Source organism: Podarcis raffonei, chromosome 13, assembly GCF_027172205.1.
Source record: "Podarcis raffonei isolate rPodRaf1 chromosome 13, rPodRaf1.pri, whole genome shotgun sequence".
NCBI lineage: Eukaryota > Metazoa > Chordata > Lepidosauria > Squamata > Lacertidae > Podarcis > Podarcis raffonei.
This window is the reverse complement of record NC_070614.1, coordinates 25,680,454-25,701,124: the sequence shown is the minus strand read 5'-3', so window position 1 is coordinate 25,701,124 and position 20,671 is coordinate 25,680,454. Positions and strand designations below refer to the sequence as shown.

General features: G+C 44.7%; 1 protein-coding gene across 1 annotated transcript; it reads left to right on the top strand.

Moving 5' to 3' along the window:
* Positions 1–6,627: 6,627 nt before the first annotated feature.
* Positions 6,628–16,581, top strand: LOC128399501 (interleukin-13 receptor subunit alpha-1-like). The gene is made up of 2 exons (XM_053361035.1): positions 6,628–7,038; positions 15,213–16,581. The coding sequence occupies exons 1-2, from the start codon at positions 6,778–6,780 to the stop codon at positions 16,440–16,442; spliced, it is 1,491 nt and encodes a 496-aa protein (XP_053217010.1). The 5' UTR covers positions 6,628–6,777; the 3' UTR covers positions 16,443–16,581.
* Positions 16,582–20,671: the final 4,090 nt, after the last annotated feature.

Genomic DNA, 20,671 nt, shown 5'->3' with positions numbered 1-20,671 from the left:
AGCAAAGTTCTTACCCTGAAGTACTATTTCTGGGTTAGCGGAGTCTGTAACCTGAAGCGTATGTAACCTGAAGCGTATGTTACCCGAGGTACCACTGTAGTTAAAAACAGTAAGTAAACTAGGGCTGCCATACGTTCAGAATTTCCTGGGCATAGCTGGGATTCATTCATCAGAAATGGCGTCAGGGCGGAATTTTTGAAAATGGCTGCCCATATTGGAAGTGTTGCTCAACAACTTTTGAGTCCAGATTTTCACTTTTCAAAATATGACAACCCTGAAGGAAGCTACGTCAAAGCTCATTTAAAGCGAGCAATTAAAAAACAGTTTGCCCTGATAGTGGCCCAGTTGTCAGCATCATCTGCACCTTAATTTTCAAAGGCCTGTTTGAAAAGGAAAGTCTTAGCCGGCTGGTGGAAGGACAGCAAAGAGGAGCCAGTCTGACTTCTCTTGGGAGGAAATTCCACAATATGGGAGCAGCCACTGAAAAGACCCTCTCTCTCTCTCTCTCTCTCTCTCTCTCTCTCAAACAGAGGTGCTGAGTTCCGCCCAACATTGGGTGGAGCTTGTCGCATACGCATGATGCCACACATGTGAGACACATGTACGATGTCACACACAGTGGGAGGAGGCCATGAGACCTGCTGAGGAGGCCTTGCCACCATGAGGAGGTCTGACCTCACCACCACTGGGGGTGCCCGCCAAGGCCCGCCACCACCATAGGGAGGCCAGTAGGGCCCAGTTTCCACAGGAAGGCCTGCCAATACCTGGCCCCTCAAGATGGGGGGGAGCTCAACCCCATCCCCCATACTTTGGGGGGCCAACATGTCCTCAGCCCCAGAGTTGGCACCTATGCTCTCATGCCACCACCAACCATGCCACTAATGTTGATGGGACGGAGAGAAGGTGCTCACTTGAGAATGTTAGTACCTGGGCAGGGTCATATAGGGACATATGATTTTTCAGGTAGCCTGGGCCCAAACTATTACAGTGGTACCTTGGTTCTCAAACGCCTTGGTATTCAAACGCCTTGGTCCTCAAATGCCGAAAACCCAGAAGTAAGTGTTCTGCTTTTTGAATGTTTTTCAGAAGCCGAATATCCGATGTGGCTGTCGGCTATTGTCTGCCGGGTGCCTACATCAATCAGAAGCTGCACCTTGGTTTTTGAACATTTCAGAAGTCAAACAAACTTCCAGAATGAATTAAGTTTGGCGTTTTTGTTTTTGCTATTTATTTTGCATTTTTTGTTTTTAAGGCTTTTTCGGTTAATTTGTTTTTGCGACTGCGTGGAACTCAGTTCAGCTACTGATTGATTGATTGATTGATTGATTGTGTGACTGTGGAAATGGATACCCCCCCCCCATCCACACAATGACTATCATCAGCACAGGTAAGGGGGGGAAATAATTTTAATTTTTATCACCTACAATACTGTCTTATTTATTTCATAGTACAGTACATAGTACAGTACATAGTACAGGGACGCGGGTGGCGCTGTGGGTAAAAGCCTCAGCGCCTAGGGCTTGCTGATCGAAAGGTCGGCGGTTCGAATCCCCGCGGCGGGGTGCGCTCCCGTTGCTCGATCCCAGCGCCTGCCAACCTAGCAGTTCGAAAGCACCCCCGGGTGCAAGTATATAAATAGGGACCGCTTACTAGCGGGAAGGTAAACGGCGTTTCCGTGTGTGGCTCTGGCTCGCCAGAGCAGCGATGTCACGCTGGCCACGTGACCCGGAAGTGTCTCCGGACAGCGCTGGCCCCCGGCCTCTTGAGTGAGATGGGCGCACAACCCCAGAGTCCGGCAAGACTGGCCCGTACGGGCAGGGGTACCTTTACCTTTACCTTACAGTACATTGATTATTGCTTTCATTTTATGTATCAGTGGTCTGGTTAGATACTAAAATTCATGTTAAATTGCTGTTTTAGGGGTTGTTTTTAAAAGTCTAGAACGGATTAATTTGTTTTGCATTACTTTCTATGGGAAAGCGCGCTGTGGTTTTGGAAAGCTTCAGTTTTGGAATGGACTTCCAGAACGGATTAAGTTTGAGAACCAAGGTACCCAGCTTTTCGGATAAGATTGGCTCCCTGAGTGAGTTACAATTAAAAGTCCCCATGAGATACAATGTAAATAAACAAGTGTGGTTTTGCAAGTGGTGGAGAAAAGAGGAGGGGAGCTGAGGTTTAGATGTTCTCCAAGCCTATTATGCATTGCTGATTGACAGAATGATTGCGAGCTTGGATACTCTTTGGGTGGCCTGTTCCATAAGGCTGGGGCCATGACAGCAAAATGAAAGTCCTGCTCTGAAGCAACTTCCTTGGCTAATGTGATGCTGAAACTAAGCACCCACATGAAATTCTTGAGGAGGAGGGTTCTGGATTCCCAATCGTTTCTCCTGTCAGGATTCTTTCTGAGAGAGCCACGTGGGTGCCTAGTTTCTGCTTGCATAGGAATCACTCCAAAAGCATTATTGTGCAAATTGCATCTTTTGTGAGAAATGACCCCCAGCCTCAGGTTCCCCATTTGGAAAATGTGCTTGAAAGTATTTATCTTCTCCTCAGAGCTACCATGGGTGTGAATGAGCTGAAGCGTGCTCAGCATTATATATTAATATAAGAATGGTGTTGTCAAATACAAGGCATGATGGAAAGCCTGAAAAGGGCAATGGAAAAGTTTCATGTTACAGTGGTACCTCAGGTTAAGAACTTAATTTGTTCCGGAGGTCCGTTCTTAACCTGAAGCTGTTCTTAACCCGAAGCACCACTTTAGCTAGTGGGGCCTCCCGCTGCGCTGCCAGAGCATGATTTCTGTTCTCATACTGAAGCAAAGTTCTCATCCTGAAGCAAAGTTCTTAACCCGAGGTACTATTTCTGGGTTAGTGGAGTCTGTAACCTGAAGCATCTGTAACCTGAAGCGTCTGTAACCTGAGGTACCACTGTATTGAGCACATGTGAAGTTTTTCCAGTTAAGTGGGCGACATGTGCTTCCTGGAAGCAGCCCACTTTTTCTGCTAGATGAAGACTGGGGGAGAGTGGGAGACTCAGCCTTCCTTAACTTGCTGCCTTCCCAGTGCTGCTGGACTATGGCTCCCATCATCCCTGGCCATTGGCCATGTTGACTGTGACTGAAGGGAGTTGGAGTCCAATACAACTGAGTCCTCTGCAATGGAGGGATTCTTATTTTGTCTGGGGGCTCTCGGGAAGACCAGTGCTCTCCCTCAGGAAGTAAGATGACTACTAACTTGGATGACTTTAAAAGAGGATTAGGAAAATTCATGGAGAAGACAATCAATTGCTAGTTGCCATGATGGCAGTCCTCTGCTTCCAAGGTCTGAGGCAGTAATGCTTCTAAAAGCTGGTTGGTGGAAGCTGCAGAAGGGCAGAGTGTTTTTGTGCTCAAGTCCTGACTGCTGATTTTCTGTGGGTACCTGGTTGGCCACTGGATGCTGGACTAGATGGGCCATTGGCCTGGTCCACCAGGGGCCTTCTTGTGTTCTCCTGTGGTTCTTCTAACCTTCCCAAGAACAGAGGAATCTATGGAGCAGAGGTGAAACTGAAGGCTGGAGTTGCTGTTGTAGTTGATGATGATCATCTTGCTGTTATTGTAGGTGTTACAGTGGTACCTCGGGTTACATACGCTTCAGGTTACATACTCTTCAGGTTACAGACTCCGCTAACCCAGAAATAGTACCTCGGGTTAAGAACTTTGCTTCAGGATGAGAACAGAAATCGTGCTCCGGCAGCAGGAGGCCCCATTAGCTAAAGTGGTGCTTCAGGTTAAGAACAGTTTCAGGTTAAGAACGGACCTCTGGAACGAATTAAGTACTTAACCCGAGGTACCACTGTACTTGCCTTTCTTCACTGCTCATCAATTTTAGGGATAGGGCAGTCACACTTGTTCTCAATAGCCCTCAAAATCATGGAACTGTCCAGTGATCATAAGGAGAGTCTTGATCAGAAGAGTCTTTGAGCTGGTTAGTTGACATGAAATGGTCATTATGGCTTTAAATGACACACAGCAGCCACTGTTTGTCCTCAAGTGGCTGGAACTTGTGACACCTACCATCGCTGTGGCTTTCACCTTCAGTTTGTGTATATTTTTAACCTTTGGAATGACAAAAGTAGCTTCAGCAAGTCTGTATATGCTCCACTTGAGATCTTGATCACATTCCTGCAGGACTGCCCCCCTGTTCCCCCATGGGGACACTCAACAACCTGTATTAAGTTTTAGCATTTGGACAGATACCGTATTTTTCACTCTATAAGATGCACCAGACCACAAGATGCACCTAGTTTTTGGAGGAGGAAAACAAGAAAAAAAATATTCTGAATCTCAGAAGCCAGAACAGCAAGAGGGATCGCTAAGCAGTGAAAGCAGCAATCCCTCTTGCTGTTCTGGCTTCTGGGATAGCTGCACAGCCTGCATCCACTCCATAAGACGCACACACATTTCCCCTTACTTTTTAGGAGGGAAAAAGTGAGTCTTATAGAGCAAAAAATACGGTAATAGCCAGGGAATAACAATCTGGCTCTTTTAAAGACTTGTGTTTTGTATACTCCTGTACAGTGCATCACCTGAAGCAGCTGGTTTTAAATCAATAAATGACTTCAGCAGTGCCTTCACCTGTCTAGGCGTTGTGTTTAGAAAAGCTGTCATAATTATATTTTGGAAGCGTGCTGCAGATGATTTGTGGTCATGCTTCATTGTCATTGGGTGTCTGCCTAGCACTGAGTGGCAAGATTTACCTGTTGCTACTACAAGAAACTTCCTGGCTGCACAAGACTTGGTTTGTGTTTCCAGGCTGTGGTTAGACTAAAATAGTTTGAGAAGTTTTGGTGAGCACATACTTGAAAAGTGCACTCCAGCTAATTGGTCAAAGAAAACCCAGGCAAGTGCTGCAACCTTTCACATCCATGTTTCAAAATGCAAGGGAACACGGAAATGTTTCCTACTCTAAAGTAAGGTCGCCTCTAGACTGTCAATGCTTTGAAAGAGGGATTCAAGAGGATGCCAGGGTTTTAGGTTTGTGCAATTAAAGTGGATTAAAGAGTCCTTGGTGCAACAAATCAACTTCTCAGGTGTTTTGTTTGCAGTTAGGAAACTGATGAGGGCATGTACTGAAATATGTGGGATGAGCAAACAATTAACGAGAAGATGTGCAAACACTTTGCAGGCAAACCAGGAGGGATGTGTGATGGATGTTCATTGCGGTACAACCTCATTGCAAACAGATTGGAACAAATGCTCAGTAAAGACTGGAGAGAGAGAGAGAGAGAGAGAGAGAGAGAGAGAGAGAGAGAGAGAGATGGAATAATAGAATCCTTGAGCTGGAAGGAACCCTGAGGATCATTTAGTCCAGTGTTTCCCAAACTTGGGTCTCCAGCTGCTTTTGGACTACAATTCCCATCCCAATGACTTTAAAAGGGATTGGAAACCTTTTAAGATATATATACAGAAGCAATACAATGAAATGAACTCACTTGCAGGATTTGAGTAATACACTTACAATGAACAAATACAAACAGTAAATACAAATAGGGACTAAGAGGTTAAGAACTGATTAGGAAATGAATTTATTTTAGAATAGAAGGTACGCAAAATTATATGCAGAACGGAAATAATATACTCTAAACCAGAAAGGGAAGTTGGGGGGAGTCATGGGGGGGGGGTTAAACTGAAAATGTAAAATGTAATCTAATTTTTCTGAATATGTTAAAATTTGGCGAAAAACCTCAATAAAAAATATTTACACACACACACAAAAACCACAATTCCCACCATCCCTGACTGTTGGTCTTGTCAGCTAGAGATGGTGGGAGTTGTAGCCCAAAACCAGCTGGCGACCCGAGTTTGGGAAACACTGATCTACCGTATTTTTCACTCTATAAGACACACCAGACCATAAGACACATCTAGTTTTTGGAGGAGGAAAACAAGAAAAAAAATATTCTGAATCCCAGAAGCCAGAACAGCAAGAGGGATCACTGCGCAGCGAAAGCAGCAATCCTTCTTGCTGTTCTGGCTCCTGGGATAGCTGCACAGCCTGCATTCGCTCCACAAGACGCACACACATTTACCCTTACTTTTTAGGAGGGAAAAAGTGAGTCTTATAGAGCAAAAAATACGGTACTTGATTACCTTCTGTTTGTAAACACAAATGTTCTGTATCTGAGGGGTTGTGTAGGGCTGCTTCTGCCTGTTGTTCCAGGCCATATGGCGTGATTGGCTTTATATGTTTTGGGTATTTCCTTCCATTCTTCTTCTTGTTGTTTTCTTTTCCTAGCGCCGCTTTCATAGCGCTTACTCGTTTTAATTTTTGCAAAAAGTCAAAATTAAGTATTACTGCGATTCACAGCGACATGTCAATGAGTCCTCACTTGCTCTCAGAATGTGTGCTGTAATGATAGGCAGCGATCGGAGCCCTTGTATTGCTTCATAGCTGACTTTACCATTTGATTCTGAGGAGCTTTAAAGCTTCCATGAACTTTACTAAACAGTAAGCTAGCACTTGTGTGACTGTTACACGTCACGGGCATCACATTACTGCACAACTGGGCTCTGACAGAAAACTCTGCCTGTTTTCTTAAGAAAAGAAAATGGCAAGAAGCCAAGCCCCCCCCCCACCAACACATACCTCATTTATGCTCAGCCCATATGTAAATCTGCTCATATGCCTGCTCAGCCCATATGTAAATCTGCTGCTGCTGCCAGCCTTAGTATAATAGGGTCTTAAAAGCAGAACCAGCCCCTCACCCATGAAGTAAGATGAAACAATTGCCGCCTCTATGACCCCACAGCTGCTGTGGCCTGAGCCCCTGAAGCTTTTCCTCCAGCTGTGTTTCCCCTGCCTCGGGGTGGAGAGAGATGAGCAAGCAAAGTCTTGCATGCACTTCCCTTTTACTAAGAATCCCAGCAACAGGCACGGCTTCCTCTCCAGCCTTGCTTCCTGGTTTCCCCTCCCCGACTCCACTCCTTACGGCAAGGAGAAACCAGCAAGCAAAGTCTTCCATTCCCGCGTGTGTTTAAACGGTGGGGCTAACTTACAAGTAAGTCTCCTGCTTCCCTCTACTCTCCTGCTCTTGATTCCTTCCACCCTTCGTATATAAACCTCCTGCGTTTCAGTTGATCTGCTTTTAAGTGCAACATGTGCTTCTCTCCCAGATGTTGAGCGTTCACAGCTCCCTGGGTCTGCTGCTGATGTTGGCTGCTTTCCCTCCCCTGCAAAAACAAAAAACAAAAACCCTTAGTTTTCTGGGTTTTTTGGGGGGGTTGTTTGTTTGTTTTTGCTGCCACTGCTGTGCAAAATACAGAAAACTAAGTTGGAGGGCAGCCAGTACTCCCTCCTGTCCCCTTCCTGAACTGTATTTTGTTTTAAATTGTATATTGAGTGAGAGAAGTCCCATATGCAACAGCAATGCAGTTTATGCAAGTCCGCTCACTCCTCTTGGTGCGGCGGCGTTGCGGGACGGCAGAAGCTTCCCTAGGGCCCCGATGTTAGAATTGGAACTGCCATGCCCTTCCTGATAGGCAGTGGGCAGCAGAAGCCCTCACCGCCTATCAGGAATCAGATTCTAGCCTGCACCCTGCTTTGGCCAATGGGGGTGCAGGCTGGGACTTGGGCTGTGACAGGGCGAAGCTGACAGAGCTGATGTTGGGCTTCCCTCGGATCCGCCCCTTGCCCAATTAAGCAGCCCACACCTGGGGCACTACCTGCTCCTTCCCTTGCCAGTTTTTCCCACCCACCTACCCTCGGTTTAAGCTGATAGTCAACGACGTTGTTGTGGCTACGGTGGTTGCCGTCCTTTAAGGGGCCGGGTAGGAATTTGCCCACCGGGCTAATTGGCACTGACCTGGTGGTTTTGCCTGCCTCATAGAAATTGTCACAACTGGTTGGGCATTGGGGCAATCCTTTGTTTTGGATGGAGGGGAGGTTGTATGCTGGGGTATCCCATTAAAGAGATCTGGGGGGAGTGGCCATGTCCGCATGCCCAGGTAGAGCCAGGGCTGAAAGCACTCCCGCAGATGGCGGTCCCTGCGGGGGTCACCCTATTGGATGGTCACCTTAGGAACCCCCACCTGGATTGACCACGTGTCACTTTCAGCCAGCGGGCCGGAAGTATTTACTGTATTTCCCTGTGTATAAGATGATTTTTTTTATTTTAAAAAATGTTTAAAATTGTGGGTCGTCTTATACACAGATAGTGCAGAGGAGGGACGGGCGATTGGTGGCAGCCATGAGCAGGAGATTGTCAGCGGCGATTAGGCAGTTGATTGGTGGCTGAGTCAAGGCCTGCTGATGATTAGCTGCTGCTGTGGCAATTGGGCAGGTGATTGGTGGCTATGGCGAAGCATGTGATTGGCAGTGGTGGTCAGGTAGGTGAGCGATTGGCGGCAACCCCCCCCCAAAAAAAGCTTAACAACTCTGAGCAATCACTACCCATTTCCTTAATTTGGGGTCTTATACACGGGGGTGGTGTTATACATGGAAAAATACGGTAGATTGCCCCATGTCCAAGCCAAACCTCTTTCATCTGTATTTGATAAAGTTGTGGCTTGTTTTGACCCCAAACCAGTCTTATTGGTCTCTTATTTATATGGGTTGGGATATGGGGAGCCTGTTACCTGGTCCCACAGTAGTAGGCCCTGTAACCCTCCAATGCTAACCTCCAAAGATGCACTCCTTCACTGTCTCCCAAGACAGGCAGATGCCATCAACAGTTGTTTGCTATAAGAAATAAGCTTGACTCTGACGTCTGTGTGTAGGACGCTTAACAAACTACAATCCTTGGAGCACAATTTTCAAATTCACTTCGGGTGCCACAATGACCTAAACACACCCACATACCCTTGCTTACAAGGACTGACCAAGCTCAGCATTTGAGAATGCTTTCAGTTTGAATCAGGAAGAGTTGTATTCAAATCCTCTGTCGGTCATGAAGTTCACTGTGCTTCGAATTCACAGGACAGAGGTGAGGATAAAGTGGTTGAAAACTACCCAGTTTGGCATGGAAAGCTTAGAGGACCCACCAGTCAGGAAGTGAGACAATAATTTTTATCTTGAGAACAGAATAACCACAGGAAACCCCCGACTCCAGCCAGATGAAACCAAGCCTAGTGATTAAACATCATAATGAAACAATCTACACAGAATTTACGTTGCCCTGAGCTCTTCATGGAGAATCCTGGGAACTGTAGCTCAGTGAGGTGAGCACCTCTGACAAACTACAGTTCTCAGGATGACTGTTAAAATGGTATAAGAGTGATTTAAAAGTATGGTGTGGATGTAATCAGACTGGAAATTCCTGCAATGTGTTTTTGACACATTATGTTAGAGCTCACTCTGTCCTGGTGAAGCGAGGTCAAACCACATGCGGTGGTGGAGATTAGTGATCTGATCCGCAGCTCCTTTTAATGTTAACCAGATGAAAGGAACACCAAACTTGATCTGGAGAGAGGGGTGTTTCGCTTTTCACCATGCTGTTTTCCTGATTTATTTATTTATTTTTAAACCATGCAGTTAATCAAGATAACAGTGATAGGATGAGGGAATTGCACAAGCCTACATTTCCCTGCCGTGGGGCAACCAGGAGGCAGGCTATTTTCAAATCAGGGAAATGGCAAGGGGGGAAGAGTTAAAGCACATATTCTCCCAGGGCTGCAGCTGTGCATACGCACAGAGCTGTTTTAAAGTAAAAAGTAAACAAATGGGGAGATCTTATCACTGTTCTCCAGCAACATGTGCAGTTTGTCTCATAAGATATGTAAAAATGTGTTGCTGAGGGTGGTATGCAAAAACACAGCGTCAATCAGCTGCTGTCTGTCACCCAATACCTGCTCAAACAGAAAGGTTTCTTGACGCTTTGTACCTCTGTCAGAGGAGAACTGTGGACCTGTTATAGGTAATACAGTGGTACCTTGGTTTACAGATGCTTCAGGTTACAGACTCTGCTAACCCAGAAATAGTACCTCGGGTTAAGAACTTTGCTTCAGGATGAGAACAGAAATCGTGCAGTGACAGCGAGAGGCCCCATTAGCTAAAGTGGTACCTCAAGTTAAGAACAGTTTCAGGTTAAGAATGGACCTCCAGAACGAATTAAGTTCTTCACCCGAGGTACCATTGTATTCCTTGATATTTGAGCTTAGTGTCCTTTCTCTTTTGATATTCTGCCATTATTTAAAAGATGCTCTTCAATAGTCTTAAGAATTTCAATGTGCATACAGGGATAGTATCTTTCTCTAGAGCAGAGGTGGGCAAATCAGGATCTACTCTTTGTACACACATTTCATTTTCATTTTCATTTTTATTCTAGAACCAATGGAGACTGAGCACTTGTCTCCCCCCCCACACAGACATAGTCCACACGCTGTCTAGATCTATTGCATATTTTTTGCCCGCGAAAAGTGTGTCTTCAGAAGCTCATTGCATTCTGGAAATAAAAGCTGATTGCAGATTCATTCTGTATTACCCCACAGCCTGTCCATTTAAAAACAGGTGAATGTATCCACAACTGCTCAATGATGTGGGCATATATCAATATCACATCCTCCACATCCTTCTTCTGGGGCATTTGCAGGGAGGAAAAGGGTTTTTTCAAAAGCACACAAACACCCCTGTGGGCAGCAGGATCTAGTATCACTCTTGACTGAAAGCAGCATACTGGATGGAGAAAAACTACATTTTTTGTGCTACATACAAATTGGTGTGTATCAGTCAAAGAGATTCTGGAAGATGCCTTATTGGTATTGCAGAAAACCAGTAAGGTTTCTGTCTCTCAATTGCTGAACCACCGCAATGACAAAATGACTTGTTCTTAGGCTGCCAAAATGGGGGGCTTGTAACCAGGGTGGACTTCTGTGTCGGAAAGGACTGTGAACTTAGTTCAGTTCTGGAAGTGAAATCAAATTCCTAGGCTCAGGATATGATCAAAGGCATCCTGTTCTATAATTCCAGCTGCTGTGTTTTGCATTTGGTTGGTTGGTATAGCTGGCATTTTAGCAAAAGATGGAGTAGATCTGGCAAGCCTGAAATTTGTGCATCCATGTTACATTTTATAATGTGTGTGTGTTTAACATTTGCATCTGCTATATAACGTGTACTAGAATCCTTGGGCTCCTCCAGGCATCCTTTTTATTGCAGATTCATGTTGATTTGTGTTCATGACGCTATTGGAGCTGTCATATGCGATCCCACTTTTAATACTGTTTGCACCTGTAAAAGTGTTGTGGGTGGTCACACAGCTTCATTTCTAGTAGTACATAGCATGTAGTTTCTTGCTAACACCCCGTAACCCTTTAAACCACAAATATTCTGGTTTATTTTTGTCCTGCTCTTGTTGCGCTACAGCTCCACCAGACCCTAATAATGTGTTAGCATTGGAGACACATTGCAGAATGAACCCCCCACTAATGGGCTATTATTGTGTCAATAACATCTTACAGAATACACTCACAATAAAACACCAGTCTGGAGGGCCGCCTTATGTGGCGGTATCAGCAGACAGGCCCAGCTATTGGACAGAAGGGATATTTGTCCAAATTGTTGAGTTTGCAAGAGGCACACCTGATATCTCAAATGTATTTGTTTTTCCCAGCCTAGAACATCTTGAGTTTTGCCTGCTGATTCTCTATTGGACTACACCATATCAACAGCTCCTCATGTCTGTCAATGAACCCAGCAGCACCCATTGGCCTCGTTTGTTGTGGCGTGTTGAATATCTCTCATGCACTACCTTCCCAATCTGCCTCCCTTCGTGATTTTGACTGATGCTCATTTAGATGGCTGCGTTATTGCAGCAAGATTTAGCAACTTTCACAGAGGTTTGTCCCCTTCCACCTCATTGCTCAACACAAACCATGACGTCAGTCTCTCACCCACACAGCCAGCCAACACCCAAAGTGCCATCTCCCGTCACTGCAGTTGAAAGCTGGGATAAGTGAAGCCAAGTACGAATAATGTATGGTTTGATTCTGCTGAAGTCACTTCCAAGGAAATGGCTTTGAAAGTAATGGCTTCCATCAAACTGTTATATATGATTTCATATATATATATTGTCAGGGAACTGCCATCGGAGCCTAGAGTGGAGGTAAGGCTCCCCAACGATGCAGGAGAAGGGACCAGCAGGGAGAGAGAGAACACATCCTTTGAGGAAGGTAATAGGAGTGACACCAGGAAGCAAGGGGGGACTGCGGAGAGAGGGCTCCAAGACTCTTCCACAGAGACCAGCGGGGAGAGCCCAGGACCTCCGTTGGGCACGCCCACTCTGCGCAGGAGACTTCCACGCAGGGAGGCTAGGCGGAGACTTGGCGTCAAAGAGCTTCTATGTTGGAAGAAGTTCAGGAAACGCCCACTGACGGATTCTGCCAGTGACTGACACAGCCATGGAGAAAGGGCTGTCCAGCCAGGGAAAGGTTCAGCCAGGCAAATTAAATCAAATGTTTATTCAGCTTTACGCCCATCATGAAACACAACACAACAAAACAAATAAAATAAAACAGCGGACTCATACAAACCACAAGTAGTATAACACAGTTCACAACTCACAAGGACAGATATTAGCCGTTCATAAAAAAAGTTTAAGACTAAGATTAAAAATTTTAGGCACTACACTAAAATCAATGTCTGATGTCATTATAGAAAATTCTTATAACCATCAATAATCAGCTAACATTCCATTCCGTCTCTTGTACAAGAGGACGGCTGTTAGGAATTTAGCAACCTGTAGGGTAATATAAGGATCCACATCTTGAAGAACCCAGGCAAGCTGTAGGTCTACTGGTTTGTCAGCCATAGGCTGGATTATGAAGTTTAGTATACTAGCACGGGCTGAACTGTACAAAGGGCAGATAAACATAACATGATGTAGAGATTCAGATGTTTTCATTTCACAAGCACACATTGAAGGGACTTGGCCCTTAGTGAATCTATGTCTCAGCACGTTTGTTGGAAAGACATTGAACCTAGCTCTAATGAAGGCATATCGATGAGACGCGGTCATAAGCGAAGTTAAGTAGGACGGAGCACGGTAGATAGGGGTTATGCCGAAATTTAACGGCAAGCAGGCTCCACCACCAGCTACGAAATTTTGGTATAGCTCCACATCATCCAGCCTTTGATTTATACACCTTTTTGCCACATTTAGATCCAGTTTGAGCAATTCAGTGGGCGAGATCTCATAGGACAGCAATTTGGCATGGATTTTTCCTGACCACAAATTTGTGAAGTCATCTCGCCACATGCATTGAATGAAATAGTGGTTCGGGAGTTTATGCCATAGGGATATCCAATAAATCAAGACTCTCCTCCATATAACTAGCTCCACTGAGGGGATCTTCATTTCTAAGCGAATAGCCGCATTACTTACGCATGTTGGTAATTTTAGAAGTCGGCGTAAGAATTGGCTTTGAAGTGACTCTAAAGGTGAGAGGTTTGCAAAGGCAGCCCATAAAGGTGCAGCATAGGCCATTGTGGCCATCACTTTGATGCTAAACACTTTCAAGGCCGCAGGGATGAATAAGGCCCCCTCAGAGTAGAAAAAACGGAGGAGGGAGTGTGAAAGGGCTTTTGTCTTGTTTTGCAGATATTCAACGTGCGCTTTCCACCCTAAATTATATTGAAAATAAATTCCTAAATATTTAAATTTATGTACTTGTTTAATTTTCGTGCCCTCCAGTTTCCATGAATAAAGTTTTCGACTCCTTGAAAATATCAGTACTTTGGACTTGGTGTGGTTGATAGACAGATAATTAGAATGGCAATATGTCGCGAAAATCTTTAGTGCCCTCCTTAAACCCACTCTGGAGTAAGAGAGTAGTACCGCATCATCTGCATAGAGAAGTAAAGGACAACGGTAATCTGCTATACGAGGGGTGTGGATAAATTTTTGTGAGACGGCTAATGGGTTCCTCATGGACCCGGCATGAAGTTGGGAGATAAACCACAGGAGCCTTCTATCTATTCCCCAACAGGCAAGTTTATCCCATAGTAATTTCCTCGGAATACTATCAAACGCAGCTTTCAAATCTATGAAAGCTGTGCAAAGTTGGCCCCGTCGAGGTGTCGAGTATTTCCGGGCTAAGTGATAAAGAATAATTGCCTGGTCTCTTGTGGATCGATTTAATCTAAATCCAGCTTGCTCATGTCCAATCAGGTCAGCCTCAACTGACCACTTCATCAACCTTGCCAGCAAAAAACGGGCATATATTTTCCCAATGGACGATAGCAGACTGATATTCGGATAATTCCCTGGGTCACCGGAAGGGCCTTTTTTGTAGATAGGAATTATAATGGCCTCCTTCCACGTTCCTGGTATTAAGCCCGTGGCATTTATTGCTTCGAACGTTTTAGCTAAAATCCCTGCCCACCATGCAGAATGAAGCTTTATAGCCTCAACAGGGACCAAATCTGGCCCAGGGGCCTTACCAGTTTTCAGCTCAGCTATCAATTCTAGGATTTCAGCAGGGTCGGTATTAGGCCAGACGGGAAGGGGATTAGAAGGTCTCCAATGAGTGGCCAGAGCTTCTGCCACTGAGAAATATTTTCTCAGGAACTGCTCCCATGTAAGGGCCAGGATCACCTGCAGCCCCCTTTACGCATAAGCAACCCCCAATTCCCTTTACATATATATATGTAAAAAAATTTATTAGTTTTTTTAACATATCATTTTCAACAGTAATTAAACATACTTTTACATCTTATTCAAATGTTTGACTTCCATCAATCCTGTATGAAAATTTTCCAATCTAATCTCTCAGTATGCATTTCTTATCTTCCCTATTACATTTCAAACTCATAACCAATATCTCTATCTTTTTCTACTTTGTAACACTTCGTATATTTCTCCTTACAAAACTTCTTGTAGTCCTACTAGCGTAATTTGTTGATTACAGTTGCTCTTCAAATAATTCATATACTTCTTCCAACCTTCCGTAAATCTCTGGTCCCGCAGGTTTCGAATCCTTCCTGTCATTTTGTCCAATTCTGCATAGTCCATTAATTTCATCTGCCATTCTTCTTTCGCCGGAATTTCTTCTTGTTTCCATTTCTGGGCTAATAATACTCTTGCCGCAGCTGTTGCATATAAAAACAATTTAAAATCTTGCCTATTAATGTCTGGACCTATAATACCAAGTAAAAATGCTTCTGGTTTTTTAAAAAATGTATATTTCAACAAATATACATTGTTATATATGATTTCCTGTCTTCCCTGTCTGTGTCTCTCAGGTGAGCAAACCGCAGCTGACGTGTCAATCAACGGAAGCCCTGCCAGCACTCCTTCCTATGAAAGCCAGCCCTCGGTCAAGATCAGGAGATGAGATGGGGCAGGGAAAATTCAGGGGGACACTGGTGCTGTTGTTTGTCACCCTCATTGGGGCTGTCAGAGGAGCCACGCTGACTCTTCCTCGCCCATCAAACGTGAGTTATACCCTCAATGAAACACGCTGCCAGTTGGATGTGGTGTGGACTCCTGTAAGAATGGAAGGGGCCTGCGATGTAAAGTATCGGAGTGCTATAAGGAGCGGTGGAGTTTGGGTCGTGGAGCGTATTCATAGAAACCACTCCCGGACAGTGCAGGTACCTCTGGGTAAAGAAGTTGTTTTCAGAGTCAGAACGGAATGTCAGCAAGAACAGAGCCAGAAAGGAGAGTGGCTTAATATCTCTGTTCCACAAAACGGTGTTCCAGGTACAGGAGCGGTTAATGTCAGCTGTGTCTGGCATATGGAGAGATCCCTGGAGTGCTCATGGCTTCGTGGAGAGAATGCAAGTCGCGACGCAAACTACAGCTTGACTTTGTGGATCCCAGAACTCAGAAGAGAGCAGCCATGCACCAATTACACAAAGCAAGGTGGTGCCTTTCGATGTGCATTTGACTTGAAATATGAATGGATAGAACTTAGCATTTCATTACAAGGCAATTCCAAGGACATTCAACCTGTGTGTATCCTTAGCAAAATGGCGGGAGAAGTTGGATTTGCAGTCAGACTGAAGACTCCATCGATTGTAAACATCACAAAGAACAATGGAGGTGTTTTTTTGAACTGGACTAAACCATCCCTATGGAACGGCATGAACTATGAAGTAGAAATTAATAACTCTGAATCAGAAATACAGCAAACTCACAATACTAATGTATCCATCAGTCTCAAGCCTAAGGCATGCCACACTTTTCGAGTGAGAGCAAAGTTCTACAATAGTGGGGAAATCTGGACCAGTGATTGGAGCGAGGTGGTGCACTGGGATGAGAGAGGCCACACATTATATATCCCATACATTCTTGCTCCGTTATGTGTGGCCGTCCTGACTGTCATTTTTCTCATTTACCGGAAACGGATTAAAGAGATGATTCTTCCTACAATTCCTGAGCCTAGAAACTTTCTGGAACAAATGTTTGACAGGGAAAGCGAAGACTATTCAAAAGTAAAATCTGTCCCAGAAGACCCCAAATTAAGCTGAGCAAATCCATTTGATGGTATTCATGCAGCCTTCTTAGGGGAGCCAACTTGAATAAAATATTGTGGGGGCTCAGGTAAGCCCCACCCTGCATAATCGATCACATGACATGGTGAGTGCACACCATTTGAATGGCAATGCCCATCAACTTGGGGGGAGTCCCTTCAAATATTTTATTTGGGGGCACTGAAGGGACCTTGGCCTCTTAAGAGTTGGCTCCTATGCTTCACATTATGGGATCTGAGGAGAGCCGATGACTCTCCTTGCCTGAAATGTTTTCTGATCTTTAGGGACAGGGACTGATGCTCCTAGCTGATGAACCATCTCAATCAGCTTGTGGACAATTTTGCTGCCCTGGGTTCCTTCAGGAGGAAAGGCGGGATATAAGTTCAATGAACAAAATAGTCTCCTAAATTGTTAGCCTGAGGGCGAGGGCATGTCCTCTAGTAATGGAAGGGAACGACTTGAAAGAAGGAGAGAAAGACTAGAGAGGAGAGCACTCCACCAGCAGTCCCTATCCTGATGCCCTTCTGATCTTGCTGGACTACAATTCCCATTATCCCTACCCAACAGCCACACACTAGTTGGGGCTGATGGGGGTTGTAGTCCAAAATACCTGGATGGCACCAGGTTGGGGAAAGACACACCATAGTTATGTACATCTTGTTGTGTGCATTGAAAGAAATTGAGGAGTGCTCCTTGGTGGCTAGGCAGGGTGTTCATGGGATGTCTCTAGCCCTCCAGATGTCAGGAGAACAAAGTGCACCTGCCTTGTTGCGTGGGTGGCAAGCAAGTGTTGCAGGTCAGCGTGGGCGATGTGATTCATGTCCACAAATGTGTCAATTAGCAAACTTGGGCAACTAATCTTTGCCTCCTCCAAGTGGTTGGAGTGGGTAGCTGCAGTTCTTCATCTTGTTTCTACCAGCCTCATCTTGAGGTTGTTAGAATGGGTTGGTCTTTTAAATGAAAGGACTGGTGTTCTGCTGTCCCTCAAGGCAGACGGTTTAAATACGCCTTCACCCTGGTATGACTCTCCTTCATCACATACACAGCTCAACAAGACAATGACAATAATCCACCAACAGCATACAAATCAATATGGCTAACCTGACTCAAAACACCCACCCACCACACTCACACATGAAAACAAAGATCACCACAGCCAATCACAAATGAACAACCACACCCTAGGCCAACCCCAACCTCTCTCAACACCAAAGGAACACAAGTGAATAGCAAAGAACCGGCAAGAGTAACGCTGACACAAAACCCCACATATATTAAGTAAAATAGAAACATTGCCACCTGACCCCACCGCCACCCATCTTTCTCCCCTCCCCCTTCCCCCTCTTCTTCCTAATGTCTCAACAAACAAAACTGATCTGTAAAAAAATGTTACTTGAAAGAGAGAGAGAGAGAGAGACATTGCACATACTTTTGTAAACCAAGAAAATCTTTAATAAAAATACATTTTTTTAAAAAATGAACTCTATATGCAATAGGTTTATGTGGACACCACCTAGTGGGCAAATGGGAAAAGTGATTCTTTAGAAAAGTTGGAAATGAGCATGCTCTATGCCTGTGATTATGGGAATAAAATCAAAATGGAAACCAGACTGAGAACTCTGTCAAAACAAACCAAGAAATAAAACCAGCTATTTTTCCATCTTCCTGGTGTGGTCTATGTACATTACACTCTCAGCTATGCTCTGTAGATCAGGGCCTAGTTTATAAACTAGGATGAGACTGTCTAGCAAAAAAAATCCCCGAACACATAAGAGTTTAAAAGAAAATGCCTGGGATGAAATTTGTAGAGTATTCGCTACAATTAGTATTTATGCATATGTGGAAGGTGGATGAGATTCTCAGGCCAGTTCTCATTTAAAATTCCATGCTGAGTTGGACACTCACGAGGCTGTTACCTTCAGGTATTTTTGAATCAGTTGTTTGGCGTAGTTCGCTCAGTTTTATTGTACAGAACTCCTTTACGAATTTTCAAAGTAGAATTTCTAATTCTGTTTCACCTCTAATCACAGCCTCTATATTCAGCTGATAGCACCTTCTGCAGATCATAATCTGTATGACAAAGCCCTGATACCAAAGGCATGTTCTAGGCAGGGCCATAGCTAGGCGGTGGCGAGGTGGGCCCCCGCCATGAGCACAGGCGGGGGGGGTGCAAAATGGGCTAAAAAATATGTCCATAAATATGTCTATAAATAAAAATATTGATTATTGCTTCATAAGAAAGGGTTTTTAATAGAGAGTGAATTGAATGGGGGGAGGGTTGGAAGAGAGGCGGAAAGAAGAGCTAATGTGTCATTGGTTAGGGGGCGCAATCTGGACAGTTCTGTCAGGGGTGCAAGATCACCTAGCTATGGCTCTGGTTCTAGGGCATTTTTTGCAGCAGGAAACTCGACACTAAGGGAAGTTTGCAAGATAGCACTGTGGCGATCCTTCTGTCAGCACAATAATTTCAGCTTGCCCGTTGGAACAATCCTGCCTCTCCATCCTCGCATGCTGTTCTGGGGTTCTCGTGAACCCCAACACAAGCCAATTTAGGGGGGCATGGGGGTTCACTGGGGGGGTAGATGGGGTGAAAAACCCCATTGCACTAGTGGAACTCCTTGCACTATCTTCCACTAGCAGAACTCATTAGCTGAATTCAGCCCTATGCATCTTACCACTAACTGCTTCTTCTCTTTTATGTGTCTCATTAAGGAACAAAAATGTTCTCAGGATCTTGATCTGGCAATCTTGGGTGGATATTAACCAAAAGCCTAAATCAGGGACGTCTCACTCCCAATCTGAGGGCCTGATCTTTACCCCCAAGTAATTTTTTTGTGGACCCCCAAAACGTTGGAGGAGGCAGCACAGAGGCAGGGAGAAATAAAGTGCACATGGTGCTGTGGTTGTTGGAGGCACTTGAATACCTTTGCCCAGGACAGAGCCCTGAGGGGGATGTGAATTCTGCACTTCCTGCTCATCAGATCTGCACAGATCAGCTGTGGGGGGCTCTGTCTGTGCAGGTGGGTGCACATGGGAGAGTGTTGGGTGATCAGTAGCATTGAGGGAGAAGTTCAGATTTGTTGCTGTTGTTTAGTCGTTTAGTCGTGTCCGACTCTTCGTGACCCCATGGACCAGAGCACGCCAGGCACTCCTGTCTTCCACTGCCTCCACAGTTTGGTCAAACTCATGTTCGTAGCTTCAAGAACACTATCCAACCATCTCATCCTCTGTCGTCCTCTTCTCTTTGTGCCCTCCATCTTTCCCAACATCAGGGTCTTTTCCAGGGAGTCTTCTCTTCTCATGAGGTGGCCAAAGTATTGGAGCCTCAGCTTCAGGATCTGTCCTTCCAGTGAGCACTCAGGGCTGATTTCCTTCAGAATGGAGAGGTTTGATCTTCTTGCAGTCCATGGGACTCTCAAGAGTCTCCTCCAGCACCATAATTCAAAGGCATCAATTCTTCGGCGATCTGGGAAAACCATAGCTTTTACTATACAGACCTTTGTTGGCAATGTGATGTCTCTACTTTTTAAGATGCTGTCTAGGTTTGTCATCGCCTTTCTCCCAAGGAGCAGGCGTCTTTTAATTTCGTGACTGCTGTCACCATCTGCAGTGATCATGGAGCCCAAGAATGTAAAATCTCTCACTGCCTCCATTTCTTCCCCTTCTATTTGCCAGGAGGTGATGGTTCAGATTAGTTCACACTTAAAGCTGAACCTGCTTCGTTTGCACTTTCTGAAACAATACATGATCCAAAACACAGCCACCTTTCAAAACTCAAACTTCCCTGAATTTTGCAATGCAGTTGTCTGAGCCAAAAAAATTGCTTTAAATAAGTCAGAAATTAAATCATTTTAACAAATGGGAAAAACCACCATTGAAAATCACAAAGAACTTTTTTTTTTGCTCTCCAGCACCATCTGGTGTTGCATGTTTAAAAAGCATTCAAAACGATGTTTTTTTGACTAATGTAGCTGAGTCCCAAATAATGTTTACAAAATTTCATGTGCCATGCTGAACTTGCATATAAAGTAAATATGAGTGAAAATAGCATACTAAAATGCATTATATCAGAGGAAGATGCTTTTAAAAAAAATTACTGTATTTATTCAGATCTAATGTGCACCTTTTTCGGCCAAATCACATTGTGAAAATTAAGGTGCTATTAAGATCTGACGGCACATTTACATTCACCAGCAAATTCTCTTTTTTTGTTTCAAGGTTCTGAA